At 41.5% G+C, this 26,537-nt stretch overlaps 1 protein-coding gene across 2 annotated transcripts in view; it reads right to left on the bottom strand.

Moving 5' to 3' along the window:
• Positions 1–9,441: 9,441 nt before the first annotated feature.
• Positions 9,442–26,537, bottom strand: part of AKAP1 (A-kinase anchoring protein 1) — a 214,352-nt gene continuing 197,256 nt past the window's right edge. For both annotated transcript variants that reach the window (XM_029611909.1, XM_029611908.1), the window contains exon 11: positions 9,442–11,686. In XM_029611909.1, coding sequence (XP_029467769.1) covers positions 11,624–11,686 — 63 coding nt within the window. In that variant the 3' untranslated portion in view covers positions 9,442–11,623. The remainder of the gene's footprint in view (positions 11,687–26,537) is intronic.

Consider the following 26,537-nt stretch of genomic DNA (forward strand, 5'->3'; position numbering starts at 1 on the left):
ACACTAGGCATGCAAGTTACCAAGCGATCCTCACACGTACCAGCCATCCAACTAGCTACATTTCTAATGCTCAGTTGATACTCTGTGTAGACTGGGGATGAACTGATCCTTATACTCCAGTCAAGTACAGAACTGCATCCACAATAATTACATTTCTAGATCCCAATATAGAAAAAGTTAGTTAAAAATTATTTGTATTAATTTTAAAGATTGGGGCAAGTCACTGAAATAAAAAGAATTTGCTCCACTGAGCTGGCAAATCTTGTTGGCAAATCACCTTGATTGAAGTAATAAGATGATAAATTGCTAACAATGTACTGAATAATTATAATAAAGGACTCACTGATCCTCTGAGACTGGACCTAGGAACTCTTGCATCTACTACACTGTGCTCTTTAAACAGAGATCATTGAGAGGTTACCTGCGATGTGCTTCATGGACACCATGATGCATATTAACTAGGAGTGAGATAAGCACAAGCTCCCGAGGGATTTTTTTCTTTTTACCTTGAAATCTCTTATGATGAAACAGTGACCTGCATGAAAAATTTAGCTCTTTCACCTCTGTTGAACTCTACTAGTAACAGTTTGGCTGACAAAAGCTTAATTTGTTCTTCAGTTTAAGTATGTCTTGTTGGACAAGTGTTTCAAGCTTCCTGTTCAGTATGCATGCCCTGAAGGGTGATCACTTCCTACTGCACTGATGGGTTCACTACTACAGAATTAGCTTCAGCTTCTAATTCACATTAATGTATAAAGGAAAATCAATCACATGCTTTTCACACTGGAGGAAACAACCACAATCTGTATTCTACAGCCATGGATTTGCTTGTTATTCAAGGAAGAGAAAAAATAGTTTACATCTTTATAAGTACAGACCTACAGAAAACCAAAGCTCTCACTTTAGTAGCAGAATCAACTAAAACATCATCCAAACCTTCAAACATGAGGAACCTGGGGCTGTCTAAAAGGTGCATCTAAAAATGAAGACATTACACACAACTTTAGTATAAAATTTGAAAACTTTTATTTAGTGTTAAACTTTTGTCTCTACCGCCCAGTACATTTTATAGATATTTTCTATAACAAATACTTTACCTTTCCAGAAAATATTTTTGCAGAGAACTCTTTTTGCAGCATAAAATACAAAAGCCTCAAGAGTCCAGAATCAAACATAGGTTTTATGCATGTAAAAACCCTTAACTGGCTAACTGGATTGGTCAAGGAAGGCTTCCCTGGTATGTAATGCCAGAGTTTGAGTCTGACTCATCTTGGAACTGTTGAATGCATGTTACTTTATTATACAGCTCAGTGATGGTAACACTCTTAGGCTAAGTACAGCCCTGCTGAATTCTAACATAAAGCAGCTTAGAACAGAGATTCTGAAAAACCCCTTCTGGGTTTTACCACTGGGCATGCACTCAATATAGTTAACACTGGTGGGATCCAGCAGATTCTAGAGGTCAGCCAGCACTAGAAAAACCAGAAATCATACCAAAAATGTCAAATGGTTTTAAACTAACTTCAAAATAAAAAAAAATGATATCCAAGACAACACTATATATAATAGCCACACACACTTGTACATGGCATTTCAGCTGACCAGGATTGACTGTTTTTGAAATATTAGTGCCATTTCTTGAATACTATTTTCACCTTTGAAGTATTTCTTATTTTGAAATTAGAAAACTACAGAGAAAGAACATTGGGTTCTTAACAGTCCACAGATGCCTACTACTCAGGAGATAAGAGTTCAAATTAAAAAAAAAATCAGATTGTGATGTGTGCATCCATAGATTGAGAATCTCATATCAATTCAGTTGTTGCTAAGAAATGTCTACAGAGGATTTTACAGGAAAAAGTATGTTCCAACAGGTTCTAAATGATTAACTTGACCTATAAAGCAATCCCTAAGTGTTATCTTAATCTCCTTACCTCACATCTTATTTTGCTAGGAGCTGCCTAGTCAGCAAAACCAGAGTGAAAAATACTTTGCCATGTATCATCTCTATGGCTCTCTCTTTCTCTAAAACAGCAGGGCTTAATTCTGAGTGATGCATAGGTGATCAAATTTTAAATGATTAGAAAACAAAAGAAAAATCTCACCTTGTATAAAGGCCCACATAATTTGTTTGCTTGGTCCTTCAGCACACCCCACAGTTTTCATACCAGGTGATTGATTTTACTACTTTAATCACAGGAACTTCCAGATAACACCCAAAATTATGAAGTTACAGAATCAGAGACAATGATTCTAATCCCAGGAACAGTGAAGAAATGGAGTCTTAAATCAGTCAAATATTACAATTAAGGATATTTAGGGTTTGCTGCTTAAGTATAATAAAACAAAGTTGCTCACCCATTAGATAATTCTCCATAGACAAAGCAAATCAGTTGCACATGTGGGTGACGTCATTCGACAGTGCTATCTGAGCTCAGAAAAGCTGAAAAGATCATTTCTGAACAGGCACATGTGTTCCTACCCAGATGATGCCATACAAGTCTCCTAAGACTTTGTAACATGTTTACCTTCAGCTCTCAAGAAGAGAGCAGATTTGTCCTGTTGTCTACAGAGAACACCTGTTACGGGTGAGCAACTTAGCTTTCTTTGTGGACAAGCATTAGCCATACAAGTGGAACTCTCAAGCTGAAGGTTGCATGAAAATAATTTCTTACACGTTATGTATTATGCCAGAGGGTGGAGAGAAGAGCTGAAGGAATCAAATTACTATTTCTTATTGAAATGATTGTCCTGTTTATGTACTTTAATGGTTTATGTATTTTTTAGGTTGCTCTTGTTCCCCACTATGAACCAGAAATTTGGAATCGGTGGGATACAAGATACCTAGATAATATAAAACAGACACTTCCAACTCACAATGAAATACCTATTACAGGTTTACATTAAAAATGTACTTAAACATTGCCTTGACTTACTTCCTAAAGATCTGACACTGCTTTGAATATTAACTGGAAAACTATATCAAAGAAGAATAGCTACAACAAACAAAGCCCTCGCTTGAGTTCACTGAAACATTCTCTTCAGCAGAGGGTATCACTAAAAAAGTGTCAGTAGGATACCACTGAATTATATCAATGCAGTTTTTTATGCAAGGAACAAGCTTGATTCATTGAATGGTTAATGTTTTTTTTCCCCCTTTTTTTTTTACACTTCTTCCACCATGGCATTTAAAATCATTCTGTATATTGTGTAAACAGAAATTAAAAAACAAAAATTAACAAGTATTAAAAGTAACATGGGAACAGGGCACATAAATGGGTCTGGTTGAAGAGTGGGACACATAGTGAACCTTTTCCATTTGAAGTTCTGACTTATGAGGTCTTCTTGCCGAGCATTTTCTAGAATCTAGATGCTAGGAATTTTGCCCATGTCAGAAGGCAATTGTAGAGAAGATACTAGTTTGCCTTCAACATCAATCCACTAAGACAACTCTGGGATGTAGAAGATTTCCACTCTGTGTGATCAGGAGTAGAAATATGCATAAATTCTACTGAATGCTGAACAGTTAGGCGATGTAGTCCTATAACCAAACTTGGCAAGGCCAAAACAGAAATATTAAAGTCATTTGTACCTTTTGTAGAATCTTCATAAGCTGAATTGGAGAAAATGCACAGAGCAATCCTTGCTTCTACGGAATTGAGAAAGTATCTGCCACCAAATATTTCTCTACTGGTATTCTGGAGCAGTATGCGAGAACTTTGCTTAATGGTGTCATAAATGGATTTATAACCATAGGTTCACAGAGTTGGAATAATTCCTGGGCTACTCGACTGTCTAATGATCATTTGTATGGCTGTAATTGGTGACTATCTTTCTTTCCCTGGGAGATAGCTTAAAGGAGTATTTTTTGAGGAATTGCCCATTTCCAAATCTTGCAGGCTTCCTGACAAAAGACTGAAAAAAAACCCTGTCCATCCCTGTTTGTTGATATAGGACATGGCTATCTGATTGTGGTTTGAATTAAGACAACATTGTTCTTTAGCCAGGGACTGAATACTTCTAGAACGCTGAATATGGTTCTTCAGTCTAGATTGTTTGCATGAAGGAATTATTTTGTCTACCAGGTTTTCTTGAGGACATGGGTGGTTGAAATGAACTTCACAACCTTCCTTGTAAACATGTTTGGTTGTTTCCAGATACTGAGATTGGTAAATTGAAAGTGTTTAACCACCATTTGAGAAAATGGACAATAGTGGCGATTTACAAGTTGTGAGACAGTGGTTGGAAATGCTGGTTCCACTGAAAATTTAGATACCATTGAGCTTATATCATTGCAAGGCATGCAAAAAGAGTAACATGGACTGCCAAGTGACCCTATATGTGCATAAAATGAGCCATAACTTTTACCTCACAGTGTTAGGATTATGTTCATTAAGATTGCTGCTATGAAGAGGAAGAAAATCTTTCCCTTGTGTTATATCCAGATGGGCTCCTATAAAGTCTATTGCATTATAGGGTTTATGTTGGATTTTGACAAATTCATGCCAAATCCTAGGAAGTGAAGTGTTCTCATTGTAAGAATAATGGAAGAATGAGTTTGTAGAAGGGTTTGGCCTGATATGAGCCAATTGCCTAGGTAGGGAAAAATATATTGTGTAGCCTTAGATGAGCAGAGACTACTAAAAGGCATTTTCTGAATACTTCTTGGCCCATGCAGGAATGAAATGTTAAACTCTTCCTCCCACTGGAAGACTGTATGGGTAACCAGGAATTTTGTTCTATGTTGTAGTTAAAAAAATTTGGTTTGCACACTCATCTGGACTGCTGTTGTTGTGGAGGATGCGGTCACTGAAAAAGGATAAGGTATCAGGCTGAAGGCCTATGCTGTACACGCCACACATTTTGATTCTGCAACGGTTTTATTTAGAAACTGTGGCAAAATAAGTTTCTGACTTATGCACTGTAGGTAAACATAACAGGTAATTCACAGTTGGATAAGGATGACTTCCAGTACAGGTAGTCAGTCCAGATCATTTCACAGTAGATCCTCTTCAGAGACAGCAGATAACATGACTGGAGACTAGCTTTTAAGTACAGTCAAGATACTAGACTTTCAGACTTTATAGTGTAACAATAATACACATCAGGCAAAAAGCTCGTGTGTCTTCCTCTGGGATCCCAAACCTTAGTTTGCCTCCTAGCCATCTTTGGAACCCCCCCCCCCCCCCCAAGGACCAAACCGGATTCTGCTGTGGCCACACAGCAGGCTATCTGCCATTAACTCTGAGCCAGTCTTGTGGCTCTATGCACAAGACTCCAGCCCTTAATGAAGCAGACACAGGTTCAAGACCAGGAACAATACCTTTTTCCCTGACAAAGTTGATATCTCCTTGAATAGAATTACTATCTTGTTTTAGTATTGAAGATGAAGCTTTTTATAGACATAGGTTGTTCCAGTATTGCCACAGATGTCAAGAAAGTGGCACAATGCTTAGTAAAATCTGTTTCTTTCACTTTTTGTCCAGACATTATCTCCTATACATGGAAAAATCAGCTAGATTTTCATGTACCCTTCACAGAGCTCTGAAGCTCGAAGCCAACCTAATCTGGCTCCAATGGCTACTGCTAATGTTCTTGAAGAAGTGTCATAACCCTCATTGTTTGATCTAATGAGGAGCTTACTACGTTCTTCAGCTACATGGAGAGCTGCTTGAAATCTGCTGGAAGTTTTCGCATCATATCTTTGAATTTCTGAAAGAATACATATACTGCATCTTGTAAAATCTAGAACTTAACATAACTGACTGGAAAATGTTTTTGCTGGGCTATCCAATAAGGCAGGATATTGTCCTAGAGTTTTTGATCTTTTTAAAGCTGATTCTACCACTACTAATTGGTGGGGAAGTTGGACCTTTTGAGGGCCTGGACAAGACAAATTTATACCTATTTTCTTTTCTTTTAAGATGGGAAGTGCTGACAAAGGTGTCTTTCATATCCTTGTCTGAAGTTCCTGTTGTAGTTTATGTACTGGTATTGCTACAACTTGCTTTGGAGGTTCAATAAACTAAACATGTCTTCCTCTTGGCATACAGGAAAATGAATCTCCTTGGCCATCTTATGGACAAAGTTGGATATACTGTATCCTCAGAAAGAGATGCATTCTTAAACATAGAAACAATGGCAGAAAAGGACTAATGATCCATCCAATCTACCCACCAAGCTTTCCATGGTAGTATCTGTCATGCTTTGCAGGTCACCCTCCTGCAGTCAGTTTTGCTTGATGTACTTTGCTTTAGAAGCAGTCCTGTGGTTTTTTTTCCTTAGTGTCGGCACATCAGTACCCCAGCAGGTGAAGTCATGGCTGGTGTTGGTTGTCTCAATCCAAATTCCTCTCTCTTTTCACCCCACCACCCTCTTTCAAAGCAGAGGGCGATGTTGCAGTTGCATAAAAAGCATCAAGGCTTATTGGTTAAGATAAGTATTCCCATACCTTCTGTTAAGGGTAGTAACTACTGCTTTGTGCTGGTTACCCCCATGTTTATGAGTTCCCCAGATCATAAGAATCAAGGCCCTCAGTTGTTTGAATCAAATTCCTCTTTCCCCCCTGTCATCTAAGAGAGAATAAATGTTGCATCAAAGTAAAAATTACACAAGAAGAGGACCTATTCAACAATTAAATTTGTTTTATTCATATATACCAGTCACCTATCTAACATTAAAATCTAACACACTCATCCATCACACATACACCCACATAAAATCATTTTTCATCAAACATGAAATGTATTGTATACAATGTATATAAAAATGTAATCATACAATAATATTTTATAATCTTTAATAGTTTATATAAAGTGCAAATAGTATATAAAGTGCTAATATTCTATAAAATAATTTATGAAAAAAACAGATGTTAGTCCAAAAAGTCCAACAAAGATCTTCGTTTCGCCCGATATCTCTCAAAGGCTTCTTCAGGGATGAACTTAAACATCAAGGATTAACAAACAACTATTCCCCGGCAATGTTGCCCATCAACGGGTGTGTTTGTAAATATCATCAACTCTTGAGGAGCCTTCAAACCAAGCACTTATACAATGAATCACAATTGTGAGTTGATGATATTTACAAACACACCCGTTGATGGGCAACTTTGCCGGGGAATAGTTGTTTGTTAATCCTTGATATTTAAGTTCATCCCTGAAGAAGCCTTTGAGAGATATCGGGCGAAACGAAGATCTTTGTTGGACTTTTTGGACTAACATCTGTTTTTTTCATAAAAATTATTTTATAGAATATTAGCACTTTATATACTATTTGCACTTTATATAAACTATTAAAGATTATAAAATATTATTGTATGATTACATCTTTATATACATTGTATACAATACATTTCATGTTTATTGATGAAAAATGATTTTATGTGGGTGTATGTGTGATGGATGAGTGTGTTAGATTTTAATGTTAGATAGGTGACTGGTATATATGAATAAAACAAATTTAATTGTTGAATAGGTCCTCTTCTTGTGTAATTTTTACATTATTGTGACGAAGAGGCTGTTTACTTTTTGACCCTTGTGTGATAATACCAGCAGTTGCATTAAAAGCATATTGGTTAAGGATAGTAATCTCCATGCCTTCTGCTAATGGTAGTAGCTGCTGTACCAGCATGTTACCCCCTGCACACATCTCATTTCTGTCCTCTAGCCTTTAGAGATCCACAGTGTTTATCCCATGCCCCTTTGAATTTGTTGACTGTTTTCTTCTTCACCACCTCCTCCGGAAGGTGGTTTCATTGTCTAAAGGGTACAGTTGAGACATATAAGAAGATTCAGAACCTTCCTGTGAATCAGAGTATTATAAGAGGCTCCTCTGATAATGTTCTCTCCTTAGACGAGGGTGAGATATGACTTCAGCTGTAATATATAGCGCTAGCCTGAAAAGGTGCAATAGTAAACTGGCTTTCTAACTTAGGTGTCAATAACTCTAAAATGATAGAAATCTTCTCCAAAAGGAGAAGTGGCAGCAAATCAGTAAAGCACTCCAAAATTGGGATTGGAGTGCTTTGATCCTGGTTTTATTTTTCTGCACCAAAAATCAGATACTCAACTCCAAGGTGGTCTCCGCCCAGATAGGTGCAGTCTCTCCTTATTGGTACTAAGAGGAATCATCTCTGGGGACAAGACCTGTGTGGTGTATATGTGCTTTGGCACTAGACTGTTACCATCTTTTCTGTGCTGAGACTTTTCAGACTCTTTAGAAGACTTGATTTAGGCAATGGCCTCTGTGCCAAAGAATGATTAATTCTAACTACGGAGGTGGCATCTCAGATTTTAAAAACTCTTTCAAGGCATAACCTCTTGACTTTATGGCCCTTGGTAATATACTTACATGTATAGGCTGCACAGTTAAGGACTGCGTAGGAATGACCAAGTCACTGGAAAGATCTATCGCTGAGAGAGAGTCATTTTAGAAAAGCAATGAGGATATCTTTTGAATTCTGGCTTGTTCATTTTACTAAAATCAAACTCAATCTTGAAAAAATATATAATTTTTCATTAGTCTTTTTAAAAAAAAAATAAGTACAAGAAAGAGGAAAAAGAACCCTTGATAAAAAAAACAAAAAAAAACAGGCAGCTAAAGTTTTAGAGAGAACAAACACGTTCTTTCACACCGGTAGAAGAAAATAAGAGACTCACATGACCTTTCTGAGTGCTGAGCAAGCTCTCTGTCTTGGTGCCTTTGTATGTCACCCACTTGATGTGGCTGATATCTGTCCCCAAAGAAAGGATCTTGTGTGACAAGGATCTGTGTTCTATGCAGCACAATCATTTCATTCCATCAATATATAAAGAATAGTGATTAATTTGAAATGAAGCAGCTCATGCCCATTCAGATGGCCGAATTCCAACCAGAATAGCAGGTTGGAGAGTCCCTATAAAGAGGATAGGAAGGTGTGTGAAAACTGCTGAATGGGATTCAAATACAATCCACAGAAAAAGGGGTGTGTCCAAATTATTAAGTTCTTCTACAGACAAAATAAAGTCTTCAATGCATAAAGTAGTTTTATTTATATTCAAAGACATGCAGTCTTATCTATGAATCTATTATTCAGTTAAACAGCACTGTCAGTCCCGCAGTCTTAAGTGGACATAACGCCTGCTTGAAGATTCTATGTACCATTATTTTGAAGATCATTGTGTTCTCATTTTCTGTCCCTCCTGATGCAGCCATTGCGAAACGTGGCCTGTGTCAGGGGACAGACAGTGCTGTTACTTTAACTGAATAATAGATTCATAGATAAGAGTGCATGCCTCTTTGAATTTAATATAAATAAAACTACTTTATGCATTGAATACTTTTTTGTCTTTAGATGAATTTGGACACACCCCTTTTTCTGTGGATTATCTTTTGGTGTGTTGGTTTTATTCAAATACAAACTTAAGTTTTCCAATACTTGGAATTTACTGACCAAGAAAACATCAGCAATCCGTACAAATTTATTTTTACAAGGAACAAAGCTGGGGACTCAAAATTAATAGATTACACAGTGAAATAGATCTGCTAATGATACTACTTATGGGCATTACATTACTGTTTTGTGTCTTTTTGGGAACAATAATCATTTTCTGTTTTATTCATGTTTGTATTTTATGAGTTTTTATGAATGTAGTATTATAAGGTGCTTACAATCATAAGCTAATAAAGCATATAAACATTTTAAATAAAATCAATCCGTCCTCCTGTTTTGGCCATGGTAGAGTTAGGTGGCTGGGCATTAAGCCTCCCATATATTGTACATGTTTTCAATCTCAGTCAAAAGACCAAGCAGGGACTGTACTCAGTTCACAACTCAGATCTTACATTTGATCTGAGCCAACAAGAGATCAAGAGCTTCATAGGGAACACAAATTTAGAATAGGACTGCAAATGGGAACAATTTGATTTTTATCTAAAAACAATGCATCTCACTGCATTTACTGTGCCACATCTTCCTGTTCATTGTTAACTTCTTTCATGCAGGTTACAAGAACCAGGGAACATGTATGTTCTTTCTATGGCTATGAATTGCAGTACCTAAATAAAAAGACAAATCATGGGAAATTCTGGAAATTGAACTAACACCAGAGCAAATCTGAGAAACTTGGCATCATTCATTCTGAATCAGTAACTCCAATCAACCCCACTTCCCAGGTTCAGACATATTCCTTAAGTCTAAGAATCAATCGTTCATGTACAGTATAATAGACTGTGTAAATGCTTCCACAATTGTATTTTATTACCATCTTGACTTCAACATGGCCAGTACAATTCTTTTTCCTAGGTCTACAGCCAGTTCTACCTGTATGCACATTTCAGATTAATGTCCTTTTTTTTTATGCACATATAATCATGTGCAGAAATCTCACTGTCTGTAGCACAGAAGTAACACTATAACAACTTAAGCATCCAAATCATTTTCCGTTATCCTCATTTAGCATCAAATCAAAAGCTAACTGCACTCAGTTTATTGCTTATAAATCTAAAGCCATTGCACAGTCTGCTTTATCCCTGACAGGGAGCTAAGAACTGTATTGAATACACATTTTCACAGTCCCAGGGACATGCATACAAGGCTAATTCACTATATTAGTTTAAATTACTTGAAAGCTTTAAAAACCCGATACCAAAATGTAAAAAGAGCAAAAACTTTTTTAATTTAATCAAAACACCACTGCAATATTAATTTCATTTTTGTTCCTTTTTACAATCTGTACAGAAAAGTAGCAAGAATTCGTTGATCACAATTCATCATACCATACAGCGAATTTAAATGGGGAGGAAATCCCTGCAAATATACACAGTGAAGCACAGAACCTTGAAGTAGTAAACAGCTCACCTAAGCAGTTCAAACCATTTCTATCTAAAGAGGATATTTGGTGTGAACAATGTTGATCATCCCTTCGAATTCCTCCAGTGTTTTCTTATACAAAATATTACAGTGATTATTTGTCATATTTACACTCTTGCACAGATAGAAAATAATTAGAAATTACAAATAGGCTTGGCATCTAAGGCTTTTACCAATGGACATATGCTACAGTAAAGTGGTTATTCCTCCAACACTCAGCACCTTCAGACATGAATTCTTCTCTTCATAGGCAGAACAAGCCAAAAACAGACAACAAATCTGTCATAAGTGCCATAAGAGCAATGTTTCCAACTTTCCTATGGGACTGAACAAGCAGCAAAATGCCATTTATGCATCAATATTGCAAACATAAGCTTTTCCTATGATGGTTTGTAACTTCAAATCAAGCAGAAAGAAAAACCACTGAACTAGGCCTGTGTGCATTATAAATACACAAAGAATTCAGGAGTTTTGATACAACATGTTAATTCATCAGAGGATCCACTTGTTTGTTGCTTTAGACCTTGAAGGATCAAACAACTACATTTTAAAGCTGTATCTTATGGCTTTTTACATATTCCCTGCCTTTAATAGGGATGAGGTATGTACTGAAATGAATGCAGATGTGGTACAGAAATCTTTCGGTGGACACAAATATGTTGCAGATATGTATAAACAATCAAGACTCTTTCCATAGGGTGCCAAGCCTCATTTTAACAGAGTGCAGTAGGGATTCTGTTTTAGAAAATGGCTGCCTGAAACAGGAAGTGACTAGTAGTTGTCTATCCACTGAGCAAAACCTCTTTCCACCAGAGCTCGATTTATTGACACCACCTAGAAAAGAAAAAAAAATATTTGGACAAAAAAAGTCAGCACTAAAGCAAAAACAAAACAAAAAAAACCAAAAACCAAATGTAAATTTACCTGATAATTTTCTTTCCTTTATTTCTGTTACACCAGTCCAGAATGTTTGGGTTTGTCCCCACTCAGCTGATGGAAGCAGAGCATTTTTTTTTTTTTAACACATCACTACTACTTACACTGTGTACGGAACCTGATATGCCAATACTCCTTTGTTAAAGCTTACAAATAAAAACTATCTAAAGACTAGTAAAAGTAATAAACCTTAAAACAAGTGTTTAAGAAAAAGCTGTCTTGAACTTTCATTTTAACTTTGAGAATGCTGGCAAATTAGATGAATTGGTGAAATTACTTTTGGAAAAAAAAAAAAAAAAAAGAATGTACAGGAATTGTCATGGAGTCTGTATTGATCTTTAAAATAGGATCTCTACAGGATAAGGCTTGAAGTTCAGATATTCTTGCAGAAGTGACTGCTACTAAACAGCCTTTAGCGTAAGATCTTTAATAGATGCTTGTTTCAATGGCTCAAATGATGTTAGTACTTTTAAAACTAAAAATTTAGATTTCATTGAGGTATCATTGGTTGGAATGGTGGTTGAATTTCCTTTACTCCTTCTAAAAATTGCACTACATCAGGATGGGATGCTACCATATTGCTGCTTGGAGGTAGCCTGCAAAAAAGCAGCAGTAGACACTACCCTTAACAGGAGGCTTGGGGGTAGACTGCATGAAATGGCAACTGCTACTGCCCTAAAAATATTCAAACTTGCTTCTTGGGCAGACTGGATGGACCTTTTTGGTCTTTCTACTAGTCATTATGTTCCTATGTTTTATTGTTTATCTACAACAGGCTAAAGCTTTTATCTGGACTTTCAAAGAATTGTGTGCTAATCCTTTGTCTACTCCTCTGCAAAAAGACTAAATATATCTGAAATCTAAGCCTTCCAAGATGAGATGGAAGTATCCTTACAAAATGCTTCAAAACACCACCAATCACATATGTGTTAGGGATATTGATTGCTTTCTTGCCTTCAGTAAAGGAGATATCACTGAAAGAGTATCCCTCCTTTAATAATTTTTTCCTCTCAAGAGCCATGCTATAAGGCAAAATGGAGGGGATATTCCATTAAGACTGGACCCTGTTTCAGGAGATTCTGAACTCCTGCAAATTGAAGAGGCCAATCAATGTTTAACTTCATTACATCCACATACCAGGGACTTCTTGGCCAATCTGGGGACACTAGCACCACGTGAGATTGCTCCTTTTCCATCTTTCAAAGAACACGCTCTATCAGAGGTCATGGCCAGGCCTGTACTAGGCATGTGTTCCTTCTGTTCTTGTGTCTTTGCAATGCTTCATTGTGGCATTCTTGTGAGTTGCTATTAAGTCTATCTGCGGCATGCCCTATCTCTGTACTATCAAATGAAAAGCTTTGTTGCTCGACTTCCACTCTCATGGGTCTAGATTTCTACTTAGAAAATCTGCCTTTACATTTTCTTTCCCTGTTATATGCAGCACAGACATCTGTTGCAAATTGTTTTCTGCCCAAAGACAAGAGTAGGTTTTTGTCTCTTCTGAAACCAGACTTCAACTTTGATTGTTTATATTTAAGTTGGCATTCAATTAAGATAGTGTTATCCAGGACTTACTGTTTACCCCAAGATATTATCCATTTGATTTTTTTTTTAAATTGTGCATGTTTTTATTGTAAACCACCTAGGGCCTTGAAAAAGCAGAGAATAAATTTTAACCTTTACATATGCTACTGCCATTGCATTGTGAATGAAGTCTTACTGCTTTGCCCTGAAAGATTGGCTGGAAATGATGCAAGGCTTGGAGGAAGAACTAGTAGGCTGGGAGAACGAGAGAGATGTGGAACAACAGTGGACCAAACTAAAAGGCGCAATTACCAAGGCAACTAATCTATATGTTAGAAAAGTAAAGAAAAGCAAAAGAAAAATGAAAGCTATCTGGTTCTCCAAGGAGGTGGCTGACAAAACAAAGGCTAAAAGAACAGCGTTCAAGAAATACAAAGGATCCCAAAGGGAGGAGCACAAAGAAAAATATCTGATGGAACTGAAGGAGACAAAGAAAGTAATCAAGATGGCAAAAAGTCAAGCGGAAGAAAGGATTGCCAAAGATTAAGAGAGGTGACAAAACATTTTTCAGATACATCAGTGAAAGGAGAAAAGTTCAAAGTGGTATAGTGAAATTGAAAGGTGAAAAGGATCAATGTGTGGAGAGAGACGAAGAAATGGCAGAAATATTAAACAAATACTTCAGTTCTGTGTTCACTAAAGAAGACCCTGGAGAACGACCATTGCTAGTTAAACTAGAGGGGAATGGAGTAGATGTAACTCCATTTACAGTAGAGAATGTATGGGAAGAGCTGAGGAAACTGAAAGTGGACAAAGCCATGGGGGCCTGATGAGGTTCATCCCAGGATACTTATGGAGCTCAGAGATGTGCTGGCGGGTCCACTGTGTGACCTGTTCAATAGATCCCTAGAAACGGGAGTGGTGCCGAGTGACTGGAGAAGAGCGGTGGTGATCGCGCTTCACAAGAGTGGAAACAGAGAAGAGGCTGGTAATTACAGACTGGTTAGCCTCACCTCGGTGGTGGGAAAAGTAATGGAGTCGCTGTTGAAAGAGAGAATAGTGAACTATCTACAGTCGGGAGAATTGCTGGATCAGAGGCAGCATGGATTCACCAGGGGAAGATCCTGTCAGACAAATCTGATAGAATTTTTTGACTGGGTAACCAAGGAATTGGATCAAGGAAGAGCACTCAATGTCATCTACTTGGATTTCAGCAAAGCTTTTAGATACAGTCCCCCGCACAGGAGACTGGTGAATAAAATGATAAGCTTAGGCGTGAGTGCCGAGGTGGTGGCCTGGATTGCAAAACTGGTTGACGGACAGACCACAATGTGTGATGGTAAATGGAACTCTCTCTGAAGAGAGAGAGGTTTTAAAGCGGTGTACCGCAAGGATCGGTGTTGGGACCGGTCCTGTTCAATATATTTGTGAGCAACATTGCGGACGGGATAGAAGGTAAAGTTTGTCTTTTTGTGGATGACACTAAGATCTGCAACAGAGTGGACACGCTGGAAGGAATGGAGAGAATGAGACGGGATTTAAGGAAGCTGGAAGAGTGGTCGAAGATATGGCAACTGAGATTCAATGCCAAGAAGTGCAGAGTCATGCATATGGGGAGTGGAAATCCGAATGAACTGTATTTGATAGGGGGAGAAAGGCTGGTGTGCACGGAGCAGGAGAGATATCTTGGGGTGATGGTGTCTAATGATCTGAAGTCGGCGAAACAATGTGACAAGGCGATAGCTAAAGCCAGAAGAATGCTGGGCTGCATAGAGAGAGGAATAGAGTAAGAAAAGGGAAGTGATTATCCCCTTGTACAGGTCCTTGGTAAGGCCTCACCTGGAGTACTGTGTTCAGTTCTGGAGACCATATCTCCGAAGAGACAGAGACAAGATAGAGGCAGTCCAGAAAAGGGCGACCAAAAGGGTGGAGGGTCTTCATCGAATGGCTTGTGAGGAGAGATTGAAGAATCTAAATATGTACACCCTGGAGGAAAGGAGGAGCAGAGGTGATATGATACAGACTTTCAGATACTTGAAAGGTTTTAATGATCCAAAGCAAAACTTTTCCGTCGGAAAAACATCAGCAGAACTAGGGGTCACAATTTGAAGCTCCAGGGAGGAAGACTCAGAACCAATGTCAGGAAGCATTTCTTCACGGAGAGGGTGGTAGATGCCTGGAATGCCCTTCCGGAGGAAGTGGTGAAGACCAGAACTGAAGGACTTCAAAGGGGCGTGGATAAACACTGTGGATCCATAAAGTCTAGAGGACGTGAATGAAGAGTGGGTGGCTTGCGGGAATGATGGCTACTACCTGGAGATAATACCCTTATTCAATAAACATACACATGGTTAATGCGACTCCAACATTGCTCTAAGCCTCAACGGCAAGAGGAAATGTGGAAAAAAGGATTTGCATTCACAAAAAAGCGGGGAGTAGCTTGCATGTTACGGTGGCTACTACCCCAAACCAAATAAGCCTGATACTTCACTTTCAATGCATATCCAGCATAGCTCTCTGCTTCAACGGCAGGGGGAATGAAGAAAGGTGGATCTATATACAGACAACAACCAACAAGACAATTATTTAGTCTGGGTGGGCAGGTGGGCGTGGCTTGCTTATTGCGGTGGTTGCTACCCTAACTAATTGGGCTAGATATTTCACTTAGATGCAGTTCCAACACTGCTCTCATTAATGGTGGGGGTGGAAGGGAAATAGAACCAAAAGGTTACTAAGAGCCAAGAGTAACATAAGTATGAGAAAAAAAAAGTGCAAAACTTGCTGGGCAGACTGGATGGACCGTTTGGACTTCTTCTGCCGTCATTTCTATGTTTCTATGTATCACTCTGGTCGCTAACCTGTTGATTGACCATGAGACCTATGTTATGTTCTAAAGACTCTGGATATACTGATTTTGACAATGCGCACCCCCATCCCATTGAACCCATATTTGTTGAGACTTCTATTCATGATGGTGGGTATAGGGGTACTGACAAATTTGTTCTGTCTGGCCACCAATGGAGACTGATCAACTGACAGTGGAAGAGAAGGCAATGTTCATAATTTTGTTGCTGAGGTTTTCAACACGTTAGTAGAGCACTCTGTAGTGGCCTCATGTGTGCCCTTGCCCAAGAAACTAAATGTATGGTAGCTGCCACAGGGCCTAAAGGTTGGAGATGGATGCTCCAAGGACATGGGACTAATTCAATAAACTTTTGCACCTAGCCAATAATCTTTGCTATCCTTTTCCTGGTGAGATTTGTGTGCTTTAACTGATTATGGACACACCCAGACATGATCATATACTCAATTTCAGAATGGAAGGGGAAAAGGAGCAGAAAGTTTCCAAGTACCCTTTATTATAGAATCCCAATCTGGAGCCTTTCCAGATTTATCGGACTTTAGTGCCGAGTTTACTTATATTACAGCTGTAATTTCATCTTCATGGAAAAGGTGTATAACAATCATCTTCTCCTGAAAACACCTCCCCTTCCTCAAAGGAATCATAGTAACTTTCCCTTAAAAACTCTACCTAGTCCTCACTAAAAGAGTCTATGGGATGGTAAGACTCCTCATATTCAGCTCTATACTTGGCTCTCTGTTTAGCTGATAAAAGGGGTATCAACTCAGATTACCTCTGTATATTTAATATGGAACATAAGAAAATGCCATACTGGGTCAGACCAAGGGTCCATCAAGCCCAGCATCCTGTTTCCAACAGTGGCCAATCCAGGCCATAAGTAACAAAAACCTAAGTCTATTCCATGTTACCATTGCTAATGGCAGTGGCTATTCTCTAAGTGAACTTAATAGCAGGTAATGGACTTCTCCTCCAAGAACTTATCCAATCCTTTTTTAAACACAGCTATACTAACTGCACTAACCACATCCTCTGGCAACAAATTCCAGAGTTTAATTGTGCGTTGAGTAAAAAAGAACTTTCTCCGATTAGTTTTAAATGTGCCTCATGCTAACTTCATGGAGTGCCCCCTAGTCTATTATCCGAAAGAGTAAATAACCGATTCACATCTACCCGTTCTAGACCTCTCATAATTTTAAACACCTCTATCATATCCCCCCCTCAGTCGTCTCTTCTCCAAGCTGAAAAGTCCTAACCTCTTTAGTTTTTCCTCATAGGGGAGCTGTTCCATTCCCCTTATTATCCATTCCCCTTATCATATCCCCTTACACAAAACTATCCATTCCCCTTTATCATATTTATCAATTTATCATATCCCTTTATCAATTTATCATATCCCCTTACACAAAACTATCCATTCCCCTTATCATATTCCCTTACACAAAACTGTCATATTGGAATAATTGCCTCTCAGCAATCAACCTACTCGCCAGCCTCAACTTGGTTTTAAACACAAACAAAACCGAAATCCTCCTTATTGCTCCTGAAAATTATGTCCCACCCACCTCTCCAACTGCCAGCCAAAGTCATGACACCTCCATGAACCTAACTTCGCCTCAAGTAAGAGACCTGGGTGTACTTCTAGACAACAGACTCAGCCTCAACAAGTTCGTAAATAACACCACAAAAGAATGTTTCTTTAAATTACAAGTTTTAAAGAAACTAAAGCCTCTTCTACTCTACAGAGACTTCCGCATGGTGCTACAATCAATCATACTCCTAAAACTGGACTACTGCAATTCTCTCCTTCTGGGCCTTCCCGCTTGCACCACCAAACCACTTCAGATGGTCCTGAACGCCATGGCCAGAATACTCACAAACGCCAAAAAAAGGGATCATATCACCCCAATCCTCCAGCATCTCCATTGGCTTCCAATTAAATACAGGATTCACTTTAAAACTATTATGATGATACACAAGGCCCTACATAACATCTCTCCTCTCAACTTAACTTTTCAACTGCAGCTACACACCTCCAAGAAACCGACTAGAAGTGCGTACAAGAACATGCTAATCACCCAGCTGGCAAAAACCTCCCTGAGGAAACGCGCACTATCCACAGCGGGCCCTACACTCTGGAACTCGATACCCCCAGACCTTCGACTTGAACCTTGCCATAGTACTTTCAAAAAGAAACTTAAGACTTGGTTCTTCACACAAGCATTCCCGGAGAGCTAAGAGCAGGAAGAATGACATTATCAGCATAGTCGTTGTCCCCCAGCCCTTTCTGTACATAAGTTCCTGAAGAGTTCGTCATTGATATTTAAATAATCATGAATGTTCACTGTAAGCTCCACTAAGTTCCTCTTTGCGCCTTCATGTTGTTAATTGTTAATTGTTAAATGTTTCAATGTAAACCGCCAACGAGGCGACAGTTTCTTCCTTGTAAACCGGTGTGATATGTATACTTTACAGGAACATCGGTATATAAAAATAATAAATAAATAAATAAATCATTTTGGTAGCCCTTCTCTGTACCTTCTCCATCGCAATTATATCTTTTTTGAGATGCGGCGACCAGAATTGTACAAAGTATTCAAGGTGCAGTCCCCACCATGGAGCAATACAGAGGCATTATGACATTTTCCGTTTTATTCACCATTCCCTTTCTAATAATTCCCAACATTCGGTTTGCTTTTTTGACTGCCGCAGCACACTGAACTGACGATTTCAATGTGTTATCCACTATGACGCCTAGATCTCTTTCTTGGGTTGTAGCACCTAATATGGAACCCAACATTGTGTAATTATAGCATGGGTTATTTTTCCCTATATGCATCACCTTGCACTTATCCACATTAAATTTCATCTGCCATTTGGATGCCCAATTTTCCAGTCTCACAAGTTTTCCTCTAAATCTTTTTGTACTTCTGGAATGAACAGTAAAGTCTGATGGAGGAAGTTAAACTCAGGGAAAAAAAGCAAGCTACTTGGCAGGGTAATTTCTGTGCAGAAGCAACCGAGAGCCACCACCTGCACCCGTAACAAATTCCATGAAAGGCCCTTCTCGAGCCCCGCCTGTAAGAAGGACAAAATATGTGAAACCGAGGAAGCAGTAGGAGCCACCCCCTGATCCATACACCACGATTCAAAAATCCCCCAAACCCTAACATAGGCCAGAGAAATAGAGGGCTTCCTAGATCGCAAGAGGGTAGCCACAACTGCCTCAGAGTAGCCCTTGCTCTTTAAACACTGCCTTTCAAAAGCCATGCCGCTAGACAAAAGCGATTTGCCTCTTCTAAACAAATGGGTCACTGTCGAAAAAGGTTCGAGAGGTCTCATAGCTGAAGGGGTCCGTCCACCACGAGATTGACTAGATCCGCAAACCACAGACTCCTCGGCCATTTCGGAGCTACCAAAATCACCTCCGATGGGTGAGATTCTATGCGCCGCAGCACCTTGCCAATCAGAGTCCATGGAGGAAACACGTACAGAAGAACGTTCTTTGGTCAGGCGAGAATCAGAGCGTCCACGCCCTCTGCTCCTGGCTCGCGGCGATGACTGAAGAAACGAGGAGCCTTGGCAATGCGAAACATCACCATCAGATCCATGCTTGATGTGGACCACCTGTCGCAGATGAGGTCGAACGCCTCTGGTGAGAGCTGCTAATCCCCAGGATCAAAGCGATTGCGACTGAGAAAGTCGGTCTGAACATTGTCGACCCCAGCAATATGAGAAGCTACAAGGCTGACCAAATGCGTTTCTGCCCAGCTCATCAACTGTTGTGCTTCGCTCGCCACCGGTTGGCTCTTGGTTCCTCCTTGTCCATTGATATAAGCCACTGTAGTCGCATTGTCGGAGAGAATCCTGACCGACTTTCCTTGCAGACTCTGTCGAAGGGCATGCAGAGCTAACTGTACCGCTCTGGTCTCGAGACGATTGATCGACCACTGGGACTCCTCCCTCGACCATAGGCCCTGTATAGACTTCTCCCGACACACCGCTCCCCAACCGGAGAGACTGGCGTGGTGTCCATGGTGACAACTGTCCAATCTGGGATTATCAGGGATACCCCGCGGCTCAGGCTGTCCGGGTTGAGCCACCAATCTAGACTGGAACAAGCAGGCTCTGTAAGAGGCAAAGGAAGATGAAATTGTTCCGACACCGGGCTCCATCGGGAAAGCAACGTGGACTGCAGAGGCTTCATATGAGCAAAGGCCCAGGGAACCAACTTGGGAGTGGATGTCATCGATCCAAGGACCCGCAAATAATCCCAGACTCTGGGAGGATGCTTGGATAATAAATCCTGAACCTGTTCCTGCAGCTTGATGATGCAGCCCCCAGTGAGAAAGACTCAACCTTGCCGTGTGTCAAACTGTGCTCCCAGAAATTCCAAGTACTGAGAGGGAATCAGGTGACACTTGAAGTTGATCACCCAGCTGAGTGATTCCAACAGCTGAAGCACCCGCTGAACCGCCGTGCGGCAAAGCAATTCCAACTTCGCCCAAATGAGTCAAATGTCCAGATACATATGAACGAAAAAAACCTTCCTTCCGGAGCTGTGCCGCCACCTCAATCATTACCTTGGTAAAAGTCTTGGGTGCCGTGGCAAGGCCGAATGGCAGGGCACGAAACTGAAAATGGTGGCCTAAGATGGCGAACCTCAGGAATTTCTGGTGGTCGGACCATATGCCGATGTGTAGGTACGCTTCTGTGAGATCCAGAGACGCCAAGAACGCTCCCTTTCTTATCGACGCAATGATGGACCTCAGAGTTTCCATGCAGAACTACGGAATCCGGAGGCATCTGTTTACTCTTTTTAAATCGAAAATGGGCCAGAAGATGTCCTCCTTTGGCACCACGAAGTAAATGGAATAACGGCCTCTCTGCTGTTCCACAAGAGGAACCTTTACAATTGCCCTGAGTTCGAGGAGACGGTGCAATGTGTCCTTTACCACCCGGAGCTTCTCAAACGAGCAGGGGGAGACTAGGAAACGATCTCAGAGGCGTCGAGTAAAATCTAACGCGTAACCGTGTTTTATCACATTGAGGACCTGCTGGTCGGAAGTTAGAGTGGCCATTCCTCATAAAATTGAGACAGTCTGCCTCCCACCACTGCAGCAGAGGAATGGACCGGCCTCGCATCATTGGGAGGACTTGACACCACTGGCGGACTGAGGAGCTCCTGGTCTGCCAAAGCGCCGGCCTCGAAAGGACTGGGACCAGGTCTGTTGTCTTCCTGATGGCTGACGAAAGGAAGATCCGGTTAACGGAATCTCCAATTTCCCCGTAGCTGCGAGTGAGATGGGAAAGAGCCTCTCGATCTTAGCCTATCCTCTGGTAGACTGTGTACCTTGTTCTCACCCAAGGATTGAATCATGTCCTCCACGTCTTTCCCAAAAAGAAGTTTTCCCTTGAAGGGCAAAGAACCCAGTTGAGCTTTGGAGGAAACATCCGCTGACCAATTTTGCAACCAGAGAAGCCTTTGGGCCGAAACCACAGACCTGGCTGAAATACGCAAGAGGTCATAAAAAGCATCTGCACTATAAGCGACTGCCGCTTCGAGATGTCCCGCTTCGTCCTCTGTTAGGGCGGTGCTATTTTGCAGCTGCTGAACCCAGCGAAGACCTGCGCTCAAGGAGAAACCGATGCACATGGCAGCTTAGACACCAAGCGCTGACACCTCAAATATCTTTTTAAGCTGCACCTCCAGTTTCCGATCCTGGAAATCTTAGAGCTGTCGCCCCTGTCACAGGGATAGTGGTCTTTTTGTGACAGCAGATACCGCTGCATCTACCTTAGGGACGCAGAGAAGGTCCAAAGCCTTCTCTGGTAAGGGATACAACTTATCCATAGCCTTACTGACCTTCAGACCCAGGTCAGGAGTATCCCACTCTCAGAACAAGTCCATAACAGAGAGATGAAAGGGGAATGATTTGGTTGGACCCCGCAGGCCCACCATGACTGTATCCACAGAACCCATCCGAGAATCCTCCAGAGGGGTTTTAATACCCAGTTCTTCCAGAATGGCCGGAATTAATGGGACCAACTCATCTCTGCGAAACAGGTAGACCACCTTTGGGTCATCTCCAACAATTTGAGGATCTCCATGATCGGTAGGCAGATCCTGGTCCTCATCCGGTTGCTTTCCCTGATGAAATGTCCCGCTAGGCTCCTGAGCGCCCTGCTCTGAATCCTCTGAGGACAAATCGTCCCGTGGATAAGTCCGTAGAGGTCTCTTGGCTTTCAGATCCCCCGCTGCCTCCGTCGGCCGGGACCTCTTGCCCTTATGGCTATCTGGACCACTGGACTCCTGGTCTGCATGCCCCTTAGGACCCTCTTTAGAGCACTTTTGAGCTGCCCTTCTGGTCTTATGCAGCAATAATACAAAAGCTGAAGAGAAGGAATCAGATGAGTGTGAAGCCCCCTCTTGGCTCTCCTTCGCCGGGCCAGGAGATTTGATTGAATGACAGCTCCCCCTCTGGGGGCCATAGGCTGCGGGGAAAGAGTAGGAGGGGAAATCCCTCCCCCCTCTATGACTGATGCCAGCACGTGGCCAAAATGGCCTCCATTCCCGCACTCAGCGGGAATGGGCCTGCCGGCAGCGGCTGCGAACACCCGGACACTGTGGAGCCCCTTCAGGACCGAGACATGATTCCCCCGACTGACCCCGATGTGCCTTCTCCTTCGAGAAGGCAGGCAGCACAAAGCCCATTGTGTGAAAGATGGGCACGTCTCCATAGGCTGCAAAGTTTTTTTTTGTTTTTTTTTAAACTTTCCTGGGCGGCAGCGGTGGAGAAAATGGGTACCCAAATTTGCAGTCGCACTCTTACTTGCAATTTGGAGAGAAAAAATGGGTCCTGTCTGCCCCAGGGTGAGTGAGCCGGGCTCCCCGGTATAAGGTCCCGACTAAGGACTGCGCTGTAAGGCAGGGTTCTCAACCCTTAACAGTAAAGTCTCGATACCAGGGAGGATGGCCCCCTCAGGACCTGCCGACCCCCTGGGAGGCTAAAAGGAAACGCTCCTGCCATTTGACAAAGAGCCTCCTTTTCCTTTTTTTAAAGAAATACTAACACTACACTAAAGGATTAAAGCCAAATCCCCTTGAAAAACATTTTTTTTTTTTTTTTTTAATTAAACTAGCTACAGACTGTAGGATTTTGCACCTCCACCATCTGCTGGAGACAGAGAAATGCTGACGGACTGTAGGTGGCACCTCAGGGTATAGGATAGAGTTGGTTAAAACATCTGTCTCCATCTGCTGGTGGGGAGGCAAAACCCAGGAGTCTGGACTGATCCGGGTACGTATAGGGAACTCAGATTACCTCTGTATATTTAATATGGAGTTTTCCTCTATATCTTTTTGCTTCTGGAATGCACAGTAAGCCTGATGGAGGAAGTTAAACTCAGGGGAAAAAAAAGCTACTTGGCAGGGTAATTTGTGTGTCACTTGAACTTCCTCTTTGAGAGTTAGATCCAGAGATGAGTAATAAATCATTGTTTTCATTTAAAACTGAGGTCAGATCAAGTATGTTTCAAAATGGCAGCTGAAGCTGTTTCAACCATCAAGCTTGATCCTTCCTCAGTGCTGGGGAAAAAAAAATTTAGGTTTTGTGCCAGAAAGCATGTCTTTTGTTTCTAATTTCAAATTTGGAGCTCTCTTGGTATGTACACTTAGCCCTTCTTTGCCACATGTACAAACTGAACAGCCTGTGCTGCCATCCGCCCTGCAGCAATTTTTTTTTAAGACATCACCGCTGAAATAATCTGTACTCACTTTAACTCAAAGATTCTCCAAGATTGCAACAAAATTAAAATGATTATCCCTGAGAATTAAAGCCTTTGTGGGGTTTTACATTACTAAAAGTTTGTATGAGGCAAGTTGGTGCATTTTTTTTTAATTAATGCAGATTTTCCTTCACAGACAAATGAAGGAAAAGCCTCTGGAAAGATTAAAGTAAGCACTTACACACTGAGCTGCAGCAGAGACTAAGGAAAGCTCAGAGATTCTTCTTCTTGATGTAAGCTTGTTGCAAAATATCAATATGCTCAAACAAAATCTCTGCTATGAGGGAGTTGGGAAAGGGCTTGTTTCACAGATGCAAAAGTAAGAGCATGGCCCTTGAGCTCTAGTCTCTTTAATTTGCTGCCCTTAAATTTAAATACAAACAGATTTGCAATTAAAAAAAAAATTCTGCTACACCACAAGGACTTATCAGCTATGGGCAGAGAATTCTGGCATATCAGGTTCCCTATGCAGCAGTAGTCATTTCATGAAAAAAACAAACAAAAAAAATACAAAGAACCAATACTCTGCCTTCATCAGATGGAACTGTGGACAAACCCAAATGTTCTGGGCTAGCATAGCAGAAAGACAAGGAAATTATTTTAATGCACCTACAAACAAGGCATTTCACTGCAGCCCTCAATTAGCAGCATGGTGTTTTAAAAAGATATATCAACCTACGAAGGTTCTTAACTGGTATAGTACAAATACTGCACATACATCTGAATTTTTCTGGCCAGTTAACTAACTTTTAATACAAAATGTTCAGATTACTTACCTGATAATCTCGTTTTCCTTAGTGTAGACAGATGGACTCAGAACAAGTGGGTATAGTGTGCTCGTGCTAGCAGTTGGAGACTGATCTGACGTCAGCACGGGTACATATACCCCCACAGGAAGTGAGACAATTCAGTAATCTTCCTTGCAAAAGCTGTTATGGATATATGTGTACTGACGATGAATGAAATAGTGAAAACAGGATTCCCCTGACCGATTGATAGTAGCTGGAGACCGCCAGCATTCCCAACCAGAAGGCGTCGACACCTGGTAGAGTGGATGCACTCATGTAAGAAGTGATAAGGCTTACCTTGAATCGGTGAAACCCATGTACACTGGCAGCCGGGCGGGATGCTGAGTCCATCTGTCTACACTAAGGAAAACGAGATTATCAGGTAAGTAATCTCAACATTTCCTAGCGTGTAGCCAGATGGACTCAGAACAAGTGGGATGTACAAAAGCTTTACTCCCGGAGTGGGTGGGAGGCTGCCTGAGGACCGCGTAAGACTGTCCTTGCAAATGCTGTGTCCTCCCTGGCCTGGACATCCAGACGGTAGAACCTGGAGAAGGTATGGAGGGAGGACCATGTCGCCGCTTTACATATTTCTGCAGGCGACAGCATCCTAGATTCAGCCCAAGATGCTGCTTGGGCTCTGGTAGAATGAGCCATGACTTGTAGAGGCTGTGACTTCCCGGCCTCTACGTAGGCCGCTCTGATAACTTCTTTAATCCAGCGGGCGATGGTGGGCCGAGAGGCCGCTTCTCCTTGTTTCTTCCCGCTGAGCAGGACAAACAGATGGTCCGTCTTTCGTACTGTTTCTGTCATTTCCAGATATCTGGGCAGCAATCTGCCGATGTCGAGATGGCGTAGCAAACGCCCTTCTTCAGATTTCTTCAAACCCGCCGTGGTTGGCAAGGATATGGTTTGGTTGAGGTGAAATTGTGAGACTACCTTAGGCAAGAAAGATGGAACCGTGCGAAGATGGATAGCCTCTGGAGTGATTCTAAGAAAGGGATCACGGCAGGACAGCGCTTGTAGTTCCGAGATGCGGCGTGCTGAACACACTGCCAGCAAAAACACCATCTCCAAAGTTAGAGAATGGAGAGACAGGCCCCGAAGGGGTCTGAAGGTGGATCCTGCGAGGAAATCCAAAACTATGTTGAGGTTCCACAGGGGCACTGGCCACTTCAGTGGCGGACGAATGTGCTCGACTCCTTTCAGGAAGCGGGAAACATCTGGGTGTGTGACAATGGTCTTGCCATCGCTCCTGGGACCGTAGCAAGACAGCACAGCCACCTGAACCTTGATGGAGCTTAGGGAGAGACCCTTCTGAAGCCCATCCTGTAGGAAATCCAAAACAATAGGGATTGTGGTCGCATGTGGATTGGTGCCGTGAGTGTCGCACCAGGCTTCAAATACTCTCCAGATCCTTACGTAGGTGAGGGATATGGAGAACTTGCGAGCTCGGAGGAGTGTATCTATCACCGGCTCCGAGTAACCTCTTTTCTTCAGTCTAGCCCTCTCAATGGCCAGACCGAAAGAGAGAATTGAGCTGGATCCTCGTGAAGGATGGGACCTTGACGTAGCAGGTCCCTGAGCGGAGGCAGGGGAAGGGGCTCCCCTGCCAGTAGTCTTCTCATGTCCGCGTACCAGGGTCTTCTTGGCCAGTCTGGTGCCACTAGAAGAACTAGGCCCCAGTGCTTCTGAATCTTGTGTATAAGGGTGCCCAGCAGGGGCCACGGAGGAAAGGCGTATAGCAGGGTCCCTGGAGGCCATGGCTGAACCAGGGCGTCGATCCCGT

This window comes from Rhinatrema bivittatum, chromosome 8 (genome assembly GCF_901001135.1).
Source record: "Rhinatrema bivittatum chromosome 8, aRhiBiv1.1, whole genome shotgun sequence".
Classification (NCBI taxonomy): Eukaryota; Metazoa; Chordata; class Amphibia; order Gymnophiona; family Rhinatrematidae; genus Rhinatrema; species Rhinatrema bivittatum.